Source organism: Palaemon carinicauda, chromosome 8, assembly GCF_036898095.1.
Source record: "Palaemon carinicauda isolate YSFRI2023 chromosome 8, ASM3689809v2, whole genome shotgun sequence".
Lineage (NCBI taxonomy): Eukaryota > Metazoa > Arthropoda > Malacostraca > Decapoda > Palaemonidae > Palaemon > Palaemon carinicauda.
The window spans coordinates 143,973,305-143,987,863 of NC_090732.1; the positions used below are offsets into that span (position 1 = coordinate 143,973,305).

General features: G+C 45.2%; 1 protein-coding gene across 1 annotated transcript in view; it reads right to left on the reverse strand.

The window, feature by feature from the left end:
- LOC137645018 (rab-like protein 2A) overlaps window positions 1-14,559 on the reverse strand; it is a 102,405-nt gene that overhangs the window by 4,489 nt on the left and 83,357 nt on the right. The window contains exon 5 of the mRNA XM_068377885.1: window positions 12,930-13,027. Coding sequence (XP_068233986.1) covers window positions 12,930-13,027 — 98 coding nt within the window. The remainder of the gene's footprint in view (window positions 1-12,929; window positions 13,028-14,559) is intronic.

A 14,559-nucleotide genomic window follows, 5' to 3' on the forward strand; every position in this document is an offset into this window, starting at 1 on the left:
TAAAATTATTCAATGGAATCTTGACTCAGACAGTTGCAACTGTAAGGATGTTACTTACTGTGCCAAAGGTCAGAACATGATCTACTTACCTTGTCCCACCTTTCACAAAAAATTTTATATACACCATCATCATCATCATCAGCCACTACTAAGTCACTGCAGAACGAAGGCCTCAGACATGTCCTTTCACTCGCTTTTGTTTACGGTCTTTATACAGTAATACCTCTTGATACGAAAGTTTCTGCGTACGAAAATTTCATGATGTGAAACGAGATGCGAAGATTTTCCAAATTCATATTGCAGAAACAAAAGAAAGCGAATGATTAGGAAGGAGAGTGCCCTTGCGAAGAGAGAGCCAAAACCAATATGGCCAGTGGAGATTGTAAGTTGTATCAAGGATGACCTTCGATCAATGGGTACCGGTGATGAAGTGTGGGACAGAGGTAGATGGAGAACGCTGACCAGAAACCTCGACCCCACATGAAAGTGGGAAAAGATTCCGACAAAGAAGAAGAAGAATATTGCGGAAACAATTTCATGATACGAAATGAGGTACGGTACGAGATCCACCCGGCCGCCGAGACTAATTTTAGAAAGCGAGCACCGCCAAAATGTAAACTCGCTACCATTCTCCTGCTCTCCCATTGGTTATCGCCCTACTCTGATGCTAATTACTGCTTTAAGATCCTGCTCCCCTATTGGTTAACCTCTATCCCATCATGCATATACCTATACACATCGGCGTTCCTTGACCATTATGTTTTGGCAGCGCTATTGTTCATATTGAATTCGGTTTGGTGATTTCGCTTTCGTACTTTTAGATACCATACTGTACTGTGTCGTGTTGCATTATTAAATTTGTACGTTATTAGCCATGAGTCCCAATAATGTTGGTGATGTGCAGGGAAAGAAAACGACGATGTTTTCCATGGAGACGAAGCTTGAGATAATCAAGAAGTATGAGGCTGGCATGTAGTTAAGTGTGATCACTAAGGAATAAGGTTGATATCCGTCGATGATAAGCACCATCCTTAAACAGAAAGAAGCCATCAAAGCAGCAACATCTTCAAAGGGTGTGACTGTTTTCTCCGGCAAGAGTAGTGATGTTCATGATGAGATGGAAAGACTGCTTCCCCTTTGGATTAAGGATAAGAGAATTGCTAGATGCAATCACAAAGACGATGATCTGCCAAGAACCAACAAAGACTTGGGAAGTGGATGCTTTACGGTACGAGGACCAACGATATGGAATACCCTACCTGAGTCATTGAAAACAACATCGAACATAGACACTTTTAAAGCAGATTTCAGGAAATATATGTTTTCTACAAGATTTTAGTTACAACTTTGTGGATTGGTTTTAATGTACTTGTGTACTGTATATCTGTTTTTAATGTTTTATGGGGTCTACTTTAATTTTGCACGGTATAGAATTTTAATGAGTTTTACTATTTTTAAGTTATCTTTTCTTCTACAATAAAGTCATAATAATGCAAGTAGTGGACCAAATGTATTTTAGTTGGTACTCAAAAGTTTTTTATGGAAGCATCATTCATGTAAATGTTAAATTTTAATGTAATCGCAATATCAGTAATCGCTATACTGTATATTGCTTTATATATAATGTATAATACCCAATGTATATATTTGGAAATAAAGTATTATTATTATTATTTTTCAGTGATCTCATGTATGCTCAGGTCGAAGAGGATTCAGGAGAAGGGACATCGAAGCAGGGACCACCAGAGTTCAAGGCTTGATGGGGGTGGTTTGAAAAATTCAACAACATTCATTAAGTGGTGCTGCAGCGGGAGGCTGCAAGCTCGAATACAAAAGAGGCCAAAGCCTTTGTTAAGATGTTCAACGAGTTAACTATCAAGGAAGGCTAAAGTCCCCAGCAAATCTTCAACTGCAATGAAACTGGGCTATTTAGGAAGAAAATGTCTTATCAGACGTACATCACAACACTAGAGAAGGAGCTACCCGGACATAAGCCAATAAAGGACAGGCTTACCCTTGCATTCTGTGCAAATGCCAGTGGGGATTGTAAGGTGAAGCCCATGTTGGTGTGTCACTCAGAGACTCCTCAAGCCTTCAAGGCCCACAAAGTGCTTAAGGAGAGGCTTCCAGAGCCTGGACAAGTAGTGAATCTATTTACTGTAATACTAACAATGCGATGTTGCATCTCCATGAATAAAATTACAAACCTTTGAAAATAAGTACATTTGTGTATTTATGGATGTTCAGATTGCATCAAGTAAATTTCCTTTATTTCTTATGGTAAAAATTAATTTGGTTAATTAGAATTTTGCATTATGAGCTCAATTCCGTAACAGATTAAGTTCATAAACCGAGGAACCACTGTATCCTGAAATGAGATATTTTGTAGTCTTTAATGACTTGTGTTTATGTCTTAAGTTTGATATACATTAGATATGCTTCATCTGTTGAAGCAAAGAATTTATAAGATAAAATCGATAATCCTAAGAGACTTCCAAACTATACAGTACAGGTACACTATTGATAATCTGACACCTTAGCATCTACAACAACCTTACCAGGTTAGTGATAATATTGTATTATGGGCAGTCAGTCTGTAGCACACCTCTTAGTCTCTAATGATACACATATTTGTACCTCCAGCTCTCTAATGATAGACATACTGTACTATATATCTTTATATTATTGGACTCTTAGAAACTTTAATTACTGTATACATTATTAAATGAATGATTTAAATTCAGTCCTGTAAAACATAATTAAAAAATGAAATTACATATACAATAGATATGCACTTACATGCATTGTCTTTAATCATGTGTGCTACAGGTGTGTAATTACTGTGTTCCCTGTCTTTTTTCATCTTGGCAAAAAATGGCACATTTTTGTTTTTTCAGTGTTAAAGCATTTATGACCTAAATAATTCTATGGAAACACAAAAAAACCCTAGTGTTGAAATAAACAAAGATATTGTTGTAGTTTTGCTTATTTTCGGTTGTTCATTTTGACATTTAAATCGACTTAAAACTAAACTTAAAAATCAGTCAATCAAAAGGAAATTTATTCACTTTTCCATGGGCGTAAAATTGAATTCATAAAAGTTTTCATGGTTGATTTGCCAGGGCCTCATGTGTTGAATTAAGCATATTGATTAACTTTATGCATTTTAGCTTTTCTTAAATTTTGCTATTATTCTATGAAACATTACAATATGGTGCAACAGTTCATCGCTAAATTGTAACCAAAACTTATATTCGTCTTAAGAAATAGTTGTTCCTACAGAATACAAGCCATCGTTCTTACTATAACAGTAGAATAACAGTAAAGGCTGAAATACAGCAGGTAAACTTTAAATGAGGTGTAAACAACTTACAGAATAATTATCCTGTCAGCCAAAGGATGGCTACCACCATCCCTCCAGCTCACTCTAACCTCAATTGAATTTCAGCTGTCACAGAAAACTTTTTCCTCTTGGCTGTGAATATTTGGCAGTTTATGCTTTTATATTCATTCTATTTTTCTTTCAAGCTGTCAGATTTCTCATTGTTTGTGATCATGCGGATATTTCCTGGGATCCCGACAAAGACCTGCAGGATTTTTAAGAGCAATGTGGAGGTAGACCCTCATAAGTTATGCCAGTCCTGCCGAGGGCACATATGGTCTGGAGCCTCGCCTTGTGAGGAGTGTAGGAACTGGCCATCCTTTCAGTGGGTGTTGTTCGGCAGGAGTTAGAAGGAGGTCAAAAGGAATTTATCACCTTTGGGGTCTTCCTCAAAGTTTAAGAAGTCCAGCCCTTCTCCTTCTTCTCTCAGAACTTTCCCTTCTGACTCTTTCTTGCCATCTTCCTCAGAAGGACGGTTGGGCAAGAGTGATGGTCATCTGTCTTACAGACAAGCTCAGGGGCAGAGGCTCTGTAATTTTCCCTAGTGAGACGGCGTTGCCGCCTCCTCGGAGTGGTTCTTCAAATTCTTCTCTTTCTCTTGATATACAGAGGATGGGTGCCTTTCAAATGTTTTGGTTTTTGCTGGCATTCCAAGCTCACTGTCAGATGAGAAGTTTCAACATTTCCTGGAGGAGAAACATTGTCAGAACACTGACTCGATGCTGTCTTCTCCACAATATGCTGATATTGCACCCGCCAACGATTCAGCAGGTCGTCACCCACCAGTCCCCGCCTCATCGGTCAGCCTCTGTGTTCCCTTCTCACCATTCACCAAGAGATCCTCACAGCTCTTCTTTACCTTCTCTGGTGTATGGGTGCATCTGCAAGTCCTGTTAATACTTTTTCTCAAAAAATGACAAACTCGTAGGTAATTTGTATTTTTCCTAACTATACAAACCTTAGCTATTTAATATGGGTAATTACTTTCGGTGTAACTGAAATGATGAGCCATTAGAATTTTAACGAGGGTTTACTGCTCCACCGCTAGTTAGCGGGGGGGGGGGGGGGGTGTTTGTTAGCTTACTAGCCCCCCCCCCCCCCCCCCCGACTCACACACGCCTGTGCTGAGTTCACTTTGCTTTGAGATAGGACTTCACGGGGGATAGGGCTGGCGGGCAAGTTTGATTAAATAGCTAAGGTTTGTATAGTTAGGAAAAATACAAATTACCTACGAATTTGTCATTTGTTCCGTAACTGAAATACAAACCACGCTATTTAATATGGGTGACTCAACCCTTAGGATGGGTGGTAAGTCCCGGCCAGTACTGGCTTTTGGCTTTGCCCGGGGACTCAATATCTGAGTGTGTCAGCATTCAACAATAAGGAGTCCCTGCACATCGCTAGCACCTTGCTATGCAAGGGCTGCGGCCTACGTAAACTGAGTGTGAAGGTTTGAAGAGTGAATCGTCCTAGGAAGTTGACCTCAAGTCCTATAGATGGAAACTTTAGGCTAGGACTCCCCCAATACCACCTCGTCAGGGTATGGGGACGTGACAGTTTTAGCTTAATACTAGGAACACAAGGAAACATGGTTTACCTGCAGTGGTTTGAGGTCAGCTATGCAGAGAACCCAGGATGATGCTTTCCCCAAGAGAGGGGAGGATGAGGAAAAGAATAAGGGCCAGACATACCTTTTCATTCATGCAGACTAAGACCGGGTAACAATGCCCTCAACCTTCTGCTACTTGTCCATTAAGGAGCCTGAGGTTTAAACCAGCTGTTGTGCAGCCACCACAGGACCGATAGAGAACGTATCGAGTCTCCTGTCGGACACGTCCTGCAGGTAGTGGGCTGTGAAGGTCGTCTGATGCTTCCACACCCCTGCTTGTAGAACCTACGTCACTGAGATGTTCTTTTTGAAGGCCAGGGACGTAGCTATGCCCCTGACATCATGTGCTCTAGGGCGACGTGACGGAGGAGGGTCCGGATTCAGGGATAGACGGATTACCTTCCGAATCCATGCCGAGATGGTATTCTTGGTAACCCTCCTCTGTCCTCCCAGTGCTTACAAACAATGCATGCACTTGGGGACGAACTGCAGCCATTCTTTTAAGATATAGCCTCAGACTCCTTACTGGGCACAGTAGGAGATGGTCTGGGTCATCTGTTACAGAATGAAGACTCGAAACCTGGAGAGTCGAACCGTGGGTCTGGCACTCCCGGATTCTGAGACTTAGCAACAAACTCAGGGACGAATCTGAACGTTACCTCCCCCCATCCCCTTGAATGGGCGATGTCATACGAGAGACCATGAAGTTCAATGACTCGCTTGGCCAAGGCCAAAGCTAGTAGGAACACCGTCTTCCATGTCAGGTGGCGACCTGAAGCCTGGCGTAATGGTTCGTAGGGAGGTCTCTTAAGAGACCTAAGAACTCGAACCACGTTCCATGGAGGAGGTCTTACTTCCGACTGAGGGCAGGTAAGTTCATAATTTCGTATGAGAAGGGAAAGTTCCAGCGAAGAAGAAATGTCTACTCCTTTCAGCCTGAAGGCTAGACTTAAGGCTGAGCGATAGCCTTTCACTGCCGAGACAAAGGCGCATTTCTTCTCGCAAATACACGAAGAACTCCGCTATTGCTGGAATAGTGGCATCGAGTGGAGAGATACCCCTTCCACGGCACCAACCACAGAAAAATCTCCACTTTGCCTGGTAGACCCCTGCGGAAGACCTTCGCAAGTGTCCAGACATCCTGTTCGCAACTTGTTGCAAAAATCCTCTCTCTGCGAGATGCTGGATAGTCTCCAGGCGTGAAGTCGAAGCGAAGCTACGGCTTTGTGAAAGATGTTGGCGTGTGGTTGTTTGAGTAGCTCGTGTCGTGGATGGAGTTCTCTCGGAAGTTTCGGAAACCATTCCGCATGATACCGTAGCGGAGCTATCACGGTCATCGAGAGATTGACCGATATTCTGGTCTTGTTGAGTACCCTCCTCATCAGACAGAGCAGGGGAAAGGCGTAAAAGTCGATGTTGTCCCACCGTTGTTGAAAGGCATCTTGCCAGAGTGCCTTGGGATACGGGACTGGGAGCAGTACAGCGGAAGCTTGAAGTTCAGCGCTGTAGAGAACAGATCCACAGTCGGGGAACCCCAAAAAGTCAGGACTTTGTTGGCTACTAGATGATCCAAAGACCACTTGGTACTCACTATCTGAGACGCTCTGCTCAGATTGTCGGCGAGCACATTCGTCTTGCCTGGAATGAAGCGAGCCGATAGTGGAATCGAGTGGACTTCGGTCCATCTCAGGATCTCTACTGCTAGATGGGATAGCTGCTCTGAAAAGGTACCTCCCTGCTTGTTGATGTAAGCCACTACTGTGGTGTTGTCGCTCATCACCACCACAGAGTGACCCGCCAGGTATTGTTGGAACTGTTGAAGGACCAGGAATACGGCCTTCATTTCTAGCAGATTTATATGGAGGCACTTTCTGATTCTGACCACAGGCCTGAGGTCCTGTGGTGCAAAACGTGGGCCCCCCACCCTTTCTTTGAAGCGTCCGGAAACAGCATCAAACCGGGGGGAGGACGAGAAAATCCACTCCCTTTAGTAGGTTCTTGTCTGTCACCCACCACTGAAGATTCGTCCGTTCCACAGGACCTATCGGGATCATGACGTCCGGGGAATTGCAGAGATCTTATTCTGAGGCGACCGTTGGGAACTAGACGGGCCAGGGATGAGAGGTGACCGAGGATACGTAACCATGATTGGGCTGGGAGTTCTTCTCGTCTGAGGAAAGGATTCGCGACCCTCCTCAGCCTTCCTATCCTGTCGTCTGATGGGAAGGCTTTGTGGAGATTGGTGTCTATTATCATGCCTAGATATACCAGTCTTTGAGTAAGGAGCAGAGAAGACTTCTCGAGATTTACCAAGATCCCCAGATCTTGGCAAAGTCCCAGAAGTTTGTTTCGGTGTCAAAGAAGGGCTGACTGCGAGTCTGCTAGGATCAGCCAGTCGTCCAGATAACGGAGGGGACGGATGCCGATCCTGTGTGCCCACGATGCTATCAGGGTGAACATTCTGGTGAAAACCTGAGGTGCTGTGAAGAGACCGAAACACAGCACCTTGAACTAATAGATCTTGTTGTCTAGGCAGAATCTTAAGTACATCCTTGAAGACGGATGGACAGGGATCTGGAAGTATGCGTCCTTCAGATCCAGTATACATATGAAGTCTTGAGGTCTCACTGCAAGTCTAACCGTGTCTGCCGTCTCCATGCTGAACGGGGTCTGCTTGACAAACCTGTTCAGAGCCGAGAGGTCGATGACTGATCTCCAGCCTCCAGACGCCTTCTTTACAAGAAAGAGTCGACTGAAGAAGCCTGGGGACCCGTTGACGACCTCTTGGAGAGCACCCTTCTTCAACATGGTCTCGACTTCTGCCTGAAGAGCTTGCCCCTTTGCCGATCCCATAGCAAGGGAGCTCAACAACACTGGATCCACTGTAAGGGGAGGTAGAGATGTTGTGAACGGGACGCGATATCCTTGACTGATTACGAAAATCGTCCAGGAATCGGCCCCGAGTTGCTGCCACCTGCTTGCGCAACTTTGTAGGCATCCCCCTACTGGTGGACATGCAGGGGGACTGCCGATCCTAGCGTTCGCGGCCTCGGCCACTCCCTCTAGAATTTTTCCCTCCACTGGAGGACTTCTTGCCTTTCTTGTCCTTGACAGGAAAGGGCTTTAACACCGTTGTCTTCGCTGCCGTTGCCGGTTTTGTAGTCTTGGTAGGACGTGGTTGCTGGTTTGCTGGAGGTTTATAGGGCTTAGATGTTAAAGCCCTATGTAAAAGAGAGTCCTGGTTGGACCTCCTCCACCTCTCAGCTGCCTGCTCCACGTCCTTAGGCTCAAACAGATTTCTCCCCAAGATGGAAGAATGTCTGAGCCTGCTGATCTCGGTGTTGGGGACTTTCTGGTGGAACCTCTCAGACACCGCATCTCGACGCTTCAAGATGGTATTAGCCCACAAGTTCGAGACTTGGTGGGCTAGAAACTCGATGGTACGAGTGCCTGAGAGTAGAAATGTCTCCATGGCCTTCCTGGTACTTTCCTTGGACAGGTCCTCGGATCGTAGCAGGATGCCTAGAGACCCTAGCCAGATGTCCAGCCACGAAGTTTCCTGCATGGCACACTTCGCTACCTTCTCCTGGCTGAGGATCTCAGTAGCCGAGAAAGCCACTTGCCGGGTGGAGAATCTCTCAAGAGGGACTCCCTTGGTAAGCTCTTCCAAAGAATGGTGCAAAGGAAGAGCTAAACAGGTCTCCTCCATGATCTCGAAGTACCTCCTCTGATGGACACGAGGAGGCGGGAGGAGTTTGTTCCCGGCGCTGGACCAGCTGGAGGAGGCAAGCTCGGAGAGCTGGCCCTCGACCTTATCCCTGGCACTCTTAACCCCTTGGGACCAAGGCAAAGCCGCACTGGCCCTAGAGGGTTTCTGAGTACCAAAGACTCGGTCCAGGACCGTGTCCTTGTCCTCACGAGGAGGAATCTCTGGGTCCGAGAACCCATTGAGATTCCTCATAAGGGTCAGAACCTGCTAGAAAGCGTGTACTGACTCCTTTAGCTCCACTCCGGAAGGGCTGGCAGCGAAGTCTCCTGTCCCCGAAGGCTCTTCTCTCGGGGGGACTCGTGGACGTTCTCCGAGGGGTTGGCTGGCTCTGGTCTAATCCTTGAGGATGACTTCGGAATCGTCTTGGAGTCCTTCGACTCCCTCCTGGGAGGGATACAGGACTCTAGTAGTGATGGTGGGAGGCTCTTCTCCACCCCTACCCGAGAAGACTTCTCTGCGCGAGGTGGGGTTTCCCTCATTGGTGCGATGGGGGAACGCCTCACCTCACGGGACTCCCCTGAGGACGGAAAATCTTCGTCCGAAGGGGAGGGAGAGAAAGTCTGGGAGGGGAGGAGGCCTTCCTCAAAGACTTCCGAGGAGTCAACTTCGCCCTTGGAGAAGTTACCACGTCCGCTACTCCTCTCTTCCTCTTCAGGGGTGTCGAAATTGCCACTGATTTGTGTCCCAGTTCAGAGAGAACAGGCTTAAAAGCCTGCACGACCGCTCTGACGAGGGACCCAAACCAGGGCTGCCAACTGACAGCTGTGCTGTCAGAAACTCCCTCTGGAGGGAAGGGGATCGTTCGATCCCTAGGAGGAGTTACCAAAGCAGGGTCGGCCTGAAAAGAAGAAGGCAAGTTCCTGGACCTATCTGGAGATCTCCCTCTCTCCGGCGAGCAGCTCGTTCTGTGCTTGCGTGGGGGGGGGGATGATGATGATGATGACCTAGCCGCACGTCGTCCTCCAGCCTCGCGCGTGGGATCGCACTGGTGGTCGCGCTGGCGCGATGGAATTCTCCCTAAATCACACTCGGGCGATTGCTCGTCCGCGAGCGCATAGGCGATGGCGAGCGTAGGCGATGGCGAGGGCGCGCGTTGGCACGTGGGCGAGCGATGGCGCGCAGGTGAGGGAGCGCGTGGGTGCGTGGGTGCGTGGGAGAACGATGGCGCGCAGGGGCACGTTCTGGTGACAGCGGCGGGCACGCAGCAAGCTGAATAAGCACTCGCGTGCAAAGGCGATTGTTCGCGCGCGGGCGCACAGGATTACGCTGAGCCCGTGAGGGTAAAAATGTTGGGCGTGTGCGCAGGGGAAATATCCCTTGTGCGCGGGTGCGCATGAGGGCGCACATCCTCAACGGCAACAGACGCGCGATGGCGCATAGGTGAAGGGAGGCGTGCTGGCGAGCGCCGGCGAGCAGGGGAAGAGATTATCTTCCCCTTTGCGCCCAGATCCGAAGATCGTGGGTGCACAGGAGAACGTTGGCGCACAGGTGAGTGCTGGCGCGTAGGAGAACGCTGGTACGCAGGCGAGCGCTGGCGCACAGGAGATCATGGGCGCACATCAGGAAGAGGGCGCGCTGGCAGGCAGGTGAGCGCTGACGCGCTGGGGACCGTAGGATCAGCAAGCTGACCAGCAGTCCTCCGAAGAGGAGTCTCTGTCAGTGAACTCCCCCGAGGGGGAGAATCACCTGCAGGAGAGACCGTTGGACTTAGCTCCTCCCCCGAAGGATGATCGGAGGGGGTGCTAAGCCTTCAGCTACATCAGAAGCAGAGGTTTGACCCAACTCGTCAGAAGCCTCTGCCACAACAACATCGACGATAGACAGAGGATCGACCTCTGCTAAAGTCGGCGATTGTTTGACAGCTGCTCCCAATTTGATCATGTCAAACAAGGCTTTCTTGGAGGGCGAACCCTCAAGCCCAAAGGAAGCCCAAAGCTGCAACAAATCATGGTTAGTAACATTAACATGAGAATCAATATCCTCCCCCGGGAGAGGAGGAGGAGCTGCCTCGCTATGGGAGGCAACTCCCTCTCCCAAACCCCGAGATTGGTCAACAGATCTGCAGCCAACGCTACCACTCGACAGTTTCTCGGAAGAAACCGATCGAGTGGGAGCTTCGGAGGAGGTTTGGGGCACGGAAGAAGAAGCCTTGGGTTTTTCTCCTTTCAAAGAACTCTTCGAAGGAGAAATATCCCGCTTGGACTTCTTCTTCCGGCGCCGGGAAAACCTCTCCCACTGGGAGGTAGACCACTCCCCACACTCGCCACATACATTACTTTTATCACACCGTTGGCACCTACAGAAAGGACACAAGGTGTGTGGGTCCGTTTCGACCGCCGACACATAAGTTCCACAAGGGCGGTCAGGTCAACCGGGACACTTCCGCATCGCAGAGGCCAACTTCACAAACCCTCTGTCGAAGAATAAGCAAACAAAAGATCAGTTAAATAGCTGTCAGAGAAGGCGAGGCTGACAGCGGACACGTCTGTCTAGCACCCGAGCCGAGAGCAAAGTGAACTCAGCACAGGTGTGTGTGAGGGGGGGGGGGAAAAGCAAGCTACCCCCCTACCCCCCCCCCCCCCCCGCTAACTAGCGGTGGGGTAGTAAAATATCATTAAAATTCTAATGGCTCGTCATTTCAGCTACGCCGAAAGTAATTACCCATATTAAATAGCGTGGTTTGTACTTCAGTTACGGAACAAATGCACATACAAAGGGAAATTTCAACTCACTTGTAAAGTTATTTGCTCGTATTCAAAGTAACTTGTAAACTGAGGTACAATTGTACATTCCCTGAAAATTAGATTAAAAAACTTAACAGAAACAGGTAACCACCAAATGGTCAATGAAGGGTGGCGAAAATCCTCTATATAAAGTAGCACCACTTTATAAGATGAACATAGAACTCTCGACAAAAGGAGAATGAGGGATTCAAGATAGCAGCCTCAAGTGGCCATTAAGTGTAGGACTAGTTTTCTAGGTATAGGGGATAGGATGGCAAATCATATAAACACACTAATAATCCTTGATTTTTTTTAGTTTATTAAATCAGTTGCATTTGCAAAATGTATAGCAAAAAGAATATTAGGTAAGACTTGAAATAACTACTGCATGCCTTAATTGAGTAAATCATGGAGAGCTTAGGCAAATTAAAATGTGTTTAACATGAATTGGTATAAAATTTCCAAAGATTGGAGTCTGTCATATTTCAAAGAATAACGATAACTAGATGCACCGAATTTGTTCTATGATTCTAGCATCATGCTTATGGCACAGTAGGTTTTATTATCAAGGTTGAAGGCATTTGACTACTGTATCATTATTAATATTAATGAGTAAGAGATGGTCAGCTCAGTTAAGAAGCCAATCTCCCAACTGGAGTTGATAGCTGTGCTTGTAGGATGCAGAATAGCATTGAATTCCTGCTCAGAATCTAATAAGAAATTCCCTATTCATATTTAGTCTGAAACTTTAACAGCTGTACAATGACTTGGAAAACAAAAATATATAGATGGTAATGTTCAAATCTATTACATAATATTTTTCAATAAAAAAAAAAACTTGAGGAGTGGGATGTGGAGATCAACAAATTTTAAAATTTCCACATCACATGTACATATACAGTGCCTCATGTATTGTATTTATTTTTTCTTTCTTTCATCATGTTTTCAACATCCATATCTCACCTCCATAAATCAGTTTAGTGAATAGTCTCTTCACACATTCTAACCTTGGCTTACACTGACATTTGAAAGTCTCACTCACGCCAAACAGATGACCTAAATAACAAGCCTTTATGCACCTTCTCAGCTTATTCAAGATATTCACCCATCCCACTGTGCTTACGCTTAGTCCAGACAAAAAAGATACAATAAGGTAACCAACACTAATAAAAAATATTTCAATGGATGCATGCCCAGCCAGATGAGTAAGCTCTTCTGTATAGTGTGCGATAGGGTAATGCTGAATGGAGGAAAGGCTGGTGGAAATTGCAAAGGGTCTGTCTGTGTAACAAAAATCATCATATAAAACCAAAATTAATTTTGCTTTATAAAAAAAATTACAATTTCAAGAGGTGATTGAAAGGTTTCTTGTATAATGAGGCCCTGAACACAATGGGCATCTTGCCATAAAGATAATCAAATACAGTACTAAGTGTATGAACTTACCTTTACAACATTAGTTCCATTAGAAGCAGACACATAGTACATGGGTATATTATTCTTTTCTGGAAAGGCAAAACTCTTGCCTGCTATTTCTTCATTCTCTGTTAGAGATAAAACAAATTAAACATAAGAACTGTCAGGAACAGTCAAGCATAATTTTGAATTTGTTGTCGTGCTTCTTACACTAAGGAAAAAAGCAAAAGTTATTACTACTATGTAAAGAAAGTCTATTATATAAAAACTATTGGCTAATTATAACAAGCTGCTTTGCTTTACACAATTTCACAAAGAAAAGTAAAAAATTTTTAAAGTAATCTATATATTATCTAACTATACAAACCTGAGTTCTTTCATAGGAGTATGTTTTCAGCTGAGCTGAAACTTTGCTATTAAAATTTTGATGAGGTGTATCAGCAAATTATGGGTGGCGGGGTAGCCTCGTCAACTCATCGGCACACTGAGACACCACTTTGATCTTCAGCTAAGGCATACAGTGTGGTTGTGGTGGGAAGTGAAACTTGAAGGACTCAGGTTTGTACACTTAAGAAAAATACAAATTACCTTTAAAATTTGTGATTTATTCCTACATAAATACAAACCTTTATCCTTTAATATGAAAATCATCATTAGGAGGTAGGAAGTGCCTTCAACCACACTTGCTGGTTTAAAATCCTGTGATGTCAAAGGACTCAGACGCCTGCATCTTCTGACTTTGAAAAATAGAATGTCAAAAGTTAAGCTAGGTTACTGTCTATGGACAGATGGTCACTGATGAACATTATATCCTTGAGAGGATGCATTGTCAATGTAGGGCCTATATAAAGTAATGGGTTCTACATATAAACAATGATCCCCCTCACCCAAAGGATGGGGGAAATACTTCTATATTATTATAGATAGAACAGTGCTCAGTGTGGAAGCTTACCTGCGTCAAACGTCTGACCAAGCATATAAAGATCTGGAGAAGAGATGAAAAAAATGCAAGACACTCTACCTTATCCCATTCTAATGTTACAACCGTTACCTTAGACAAGATGCTTCTTGCCCTGTATAAAGCTCGGTACGCTATACAATCTGCTGAGCAGCTACCACAGGTCCCAGTGAAAATGTGTCCAAAGACTTGTGGGTACTGTATTCTCCTGTAGATGTGGGCTGTCAAGGTTGTCTGGTGATTTCAGACTCCAGCCTTTAGTACATGTACCATGAACAGGTTCTTGGCTAGTGTCGAGCCCATTCCCTGAATTCATGGACAGTACGGAATTGAATCATCAGAATTTTCTGCTGCATGGGGATACGCTTTCTTGATGGTTTCACAAAGCCAGAAGGAAATCGTGTTTCTTAAAATCTTGGTTCTGCCAGCAATAATAAACAGATTTTGAATCTGCTGCCTGAAGGGTTGGTTTGCTTCGAGTAGAGTCTAAGCATCTTCACAGGAGAAAGAAACAGGTCATCGCATTCTGAAGGGAAGAAATGGAGAGACTCAAACCTGTCATCCTAGACAGTAGGGTTCTAGATTTTCGACAAAAACTCTTGAATGAAGGTGAAAAAGATATTTCTGCATCCCTCAGAATGATACAACATGAGAAATATTGTGGTTTGCTTACTCTTTGCCAAGACTAACACCAAAAGAAAA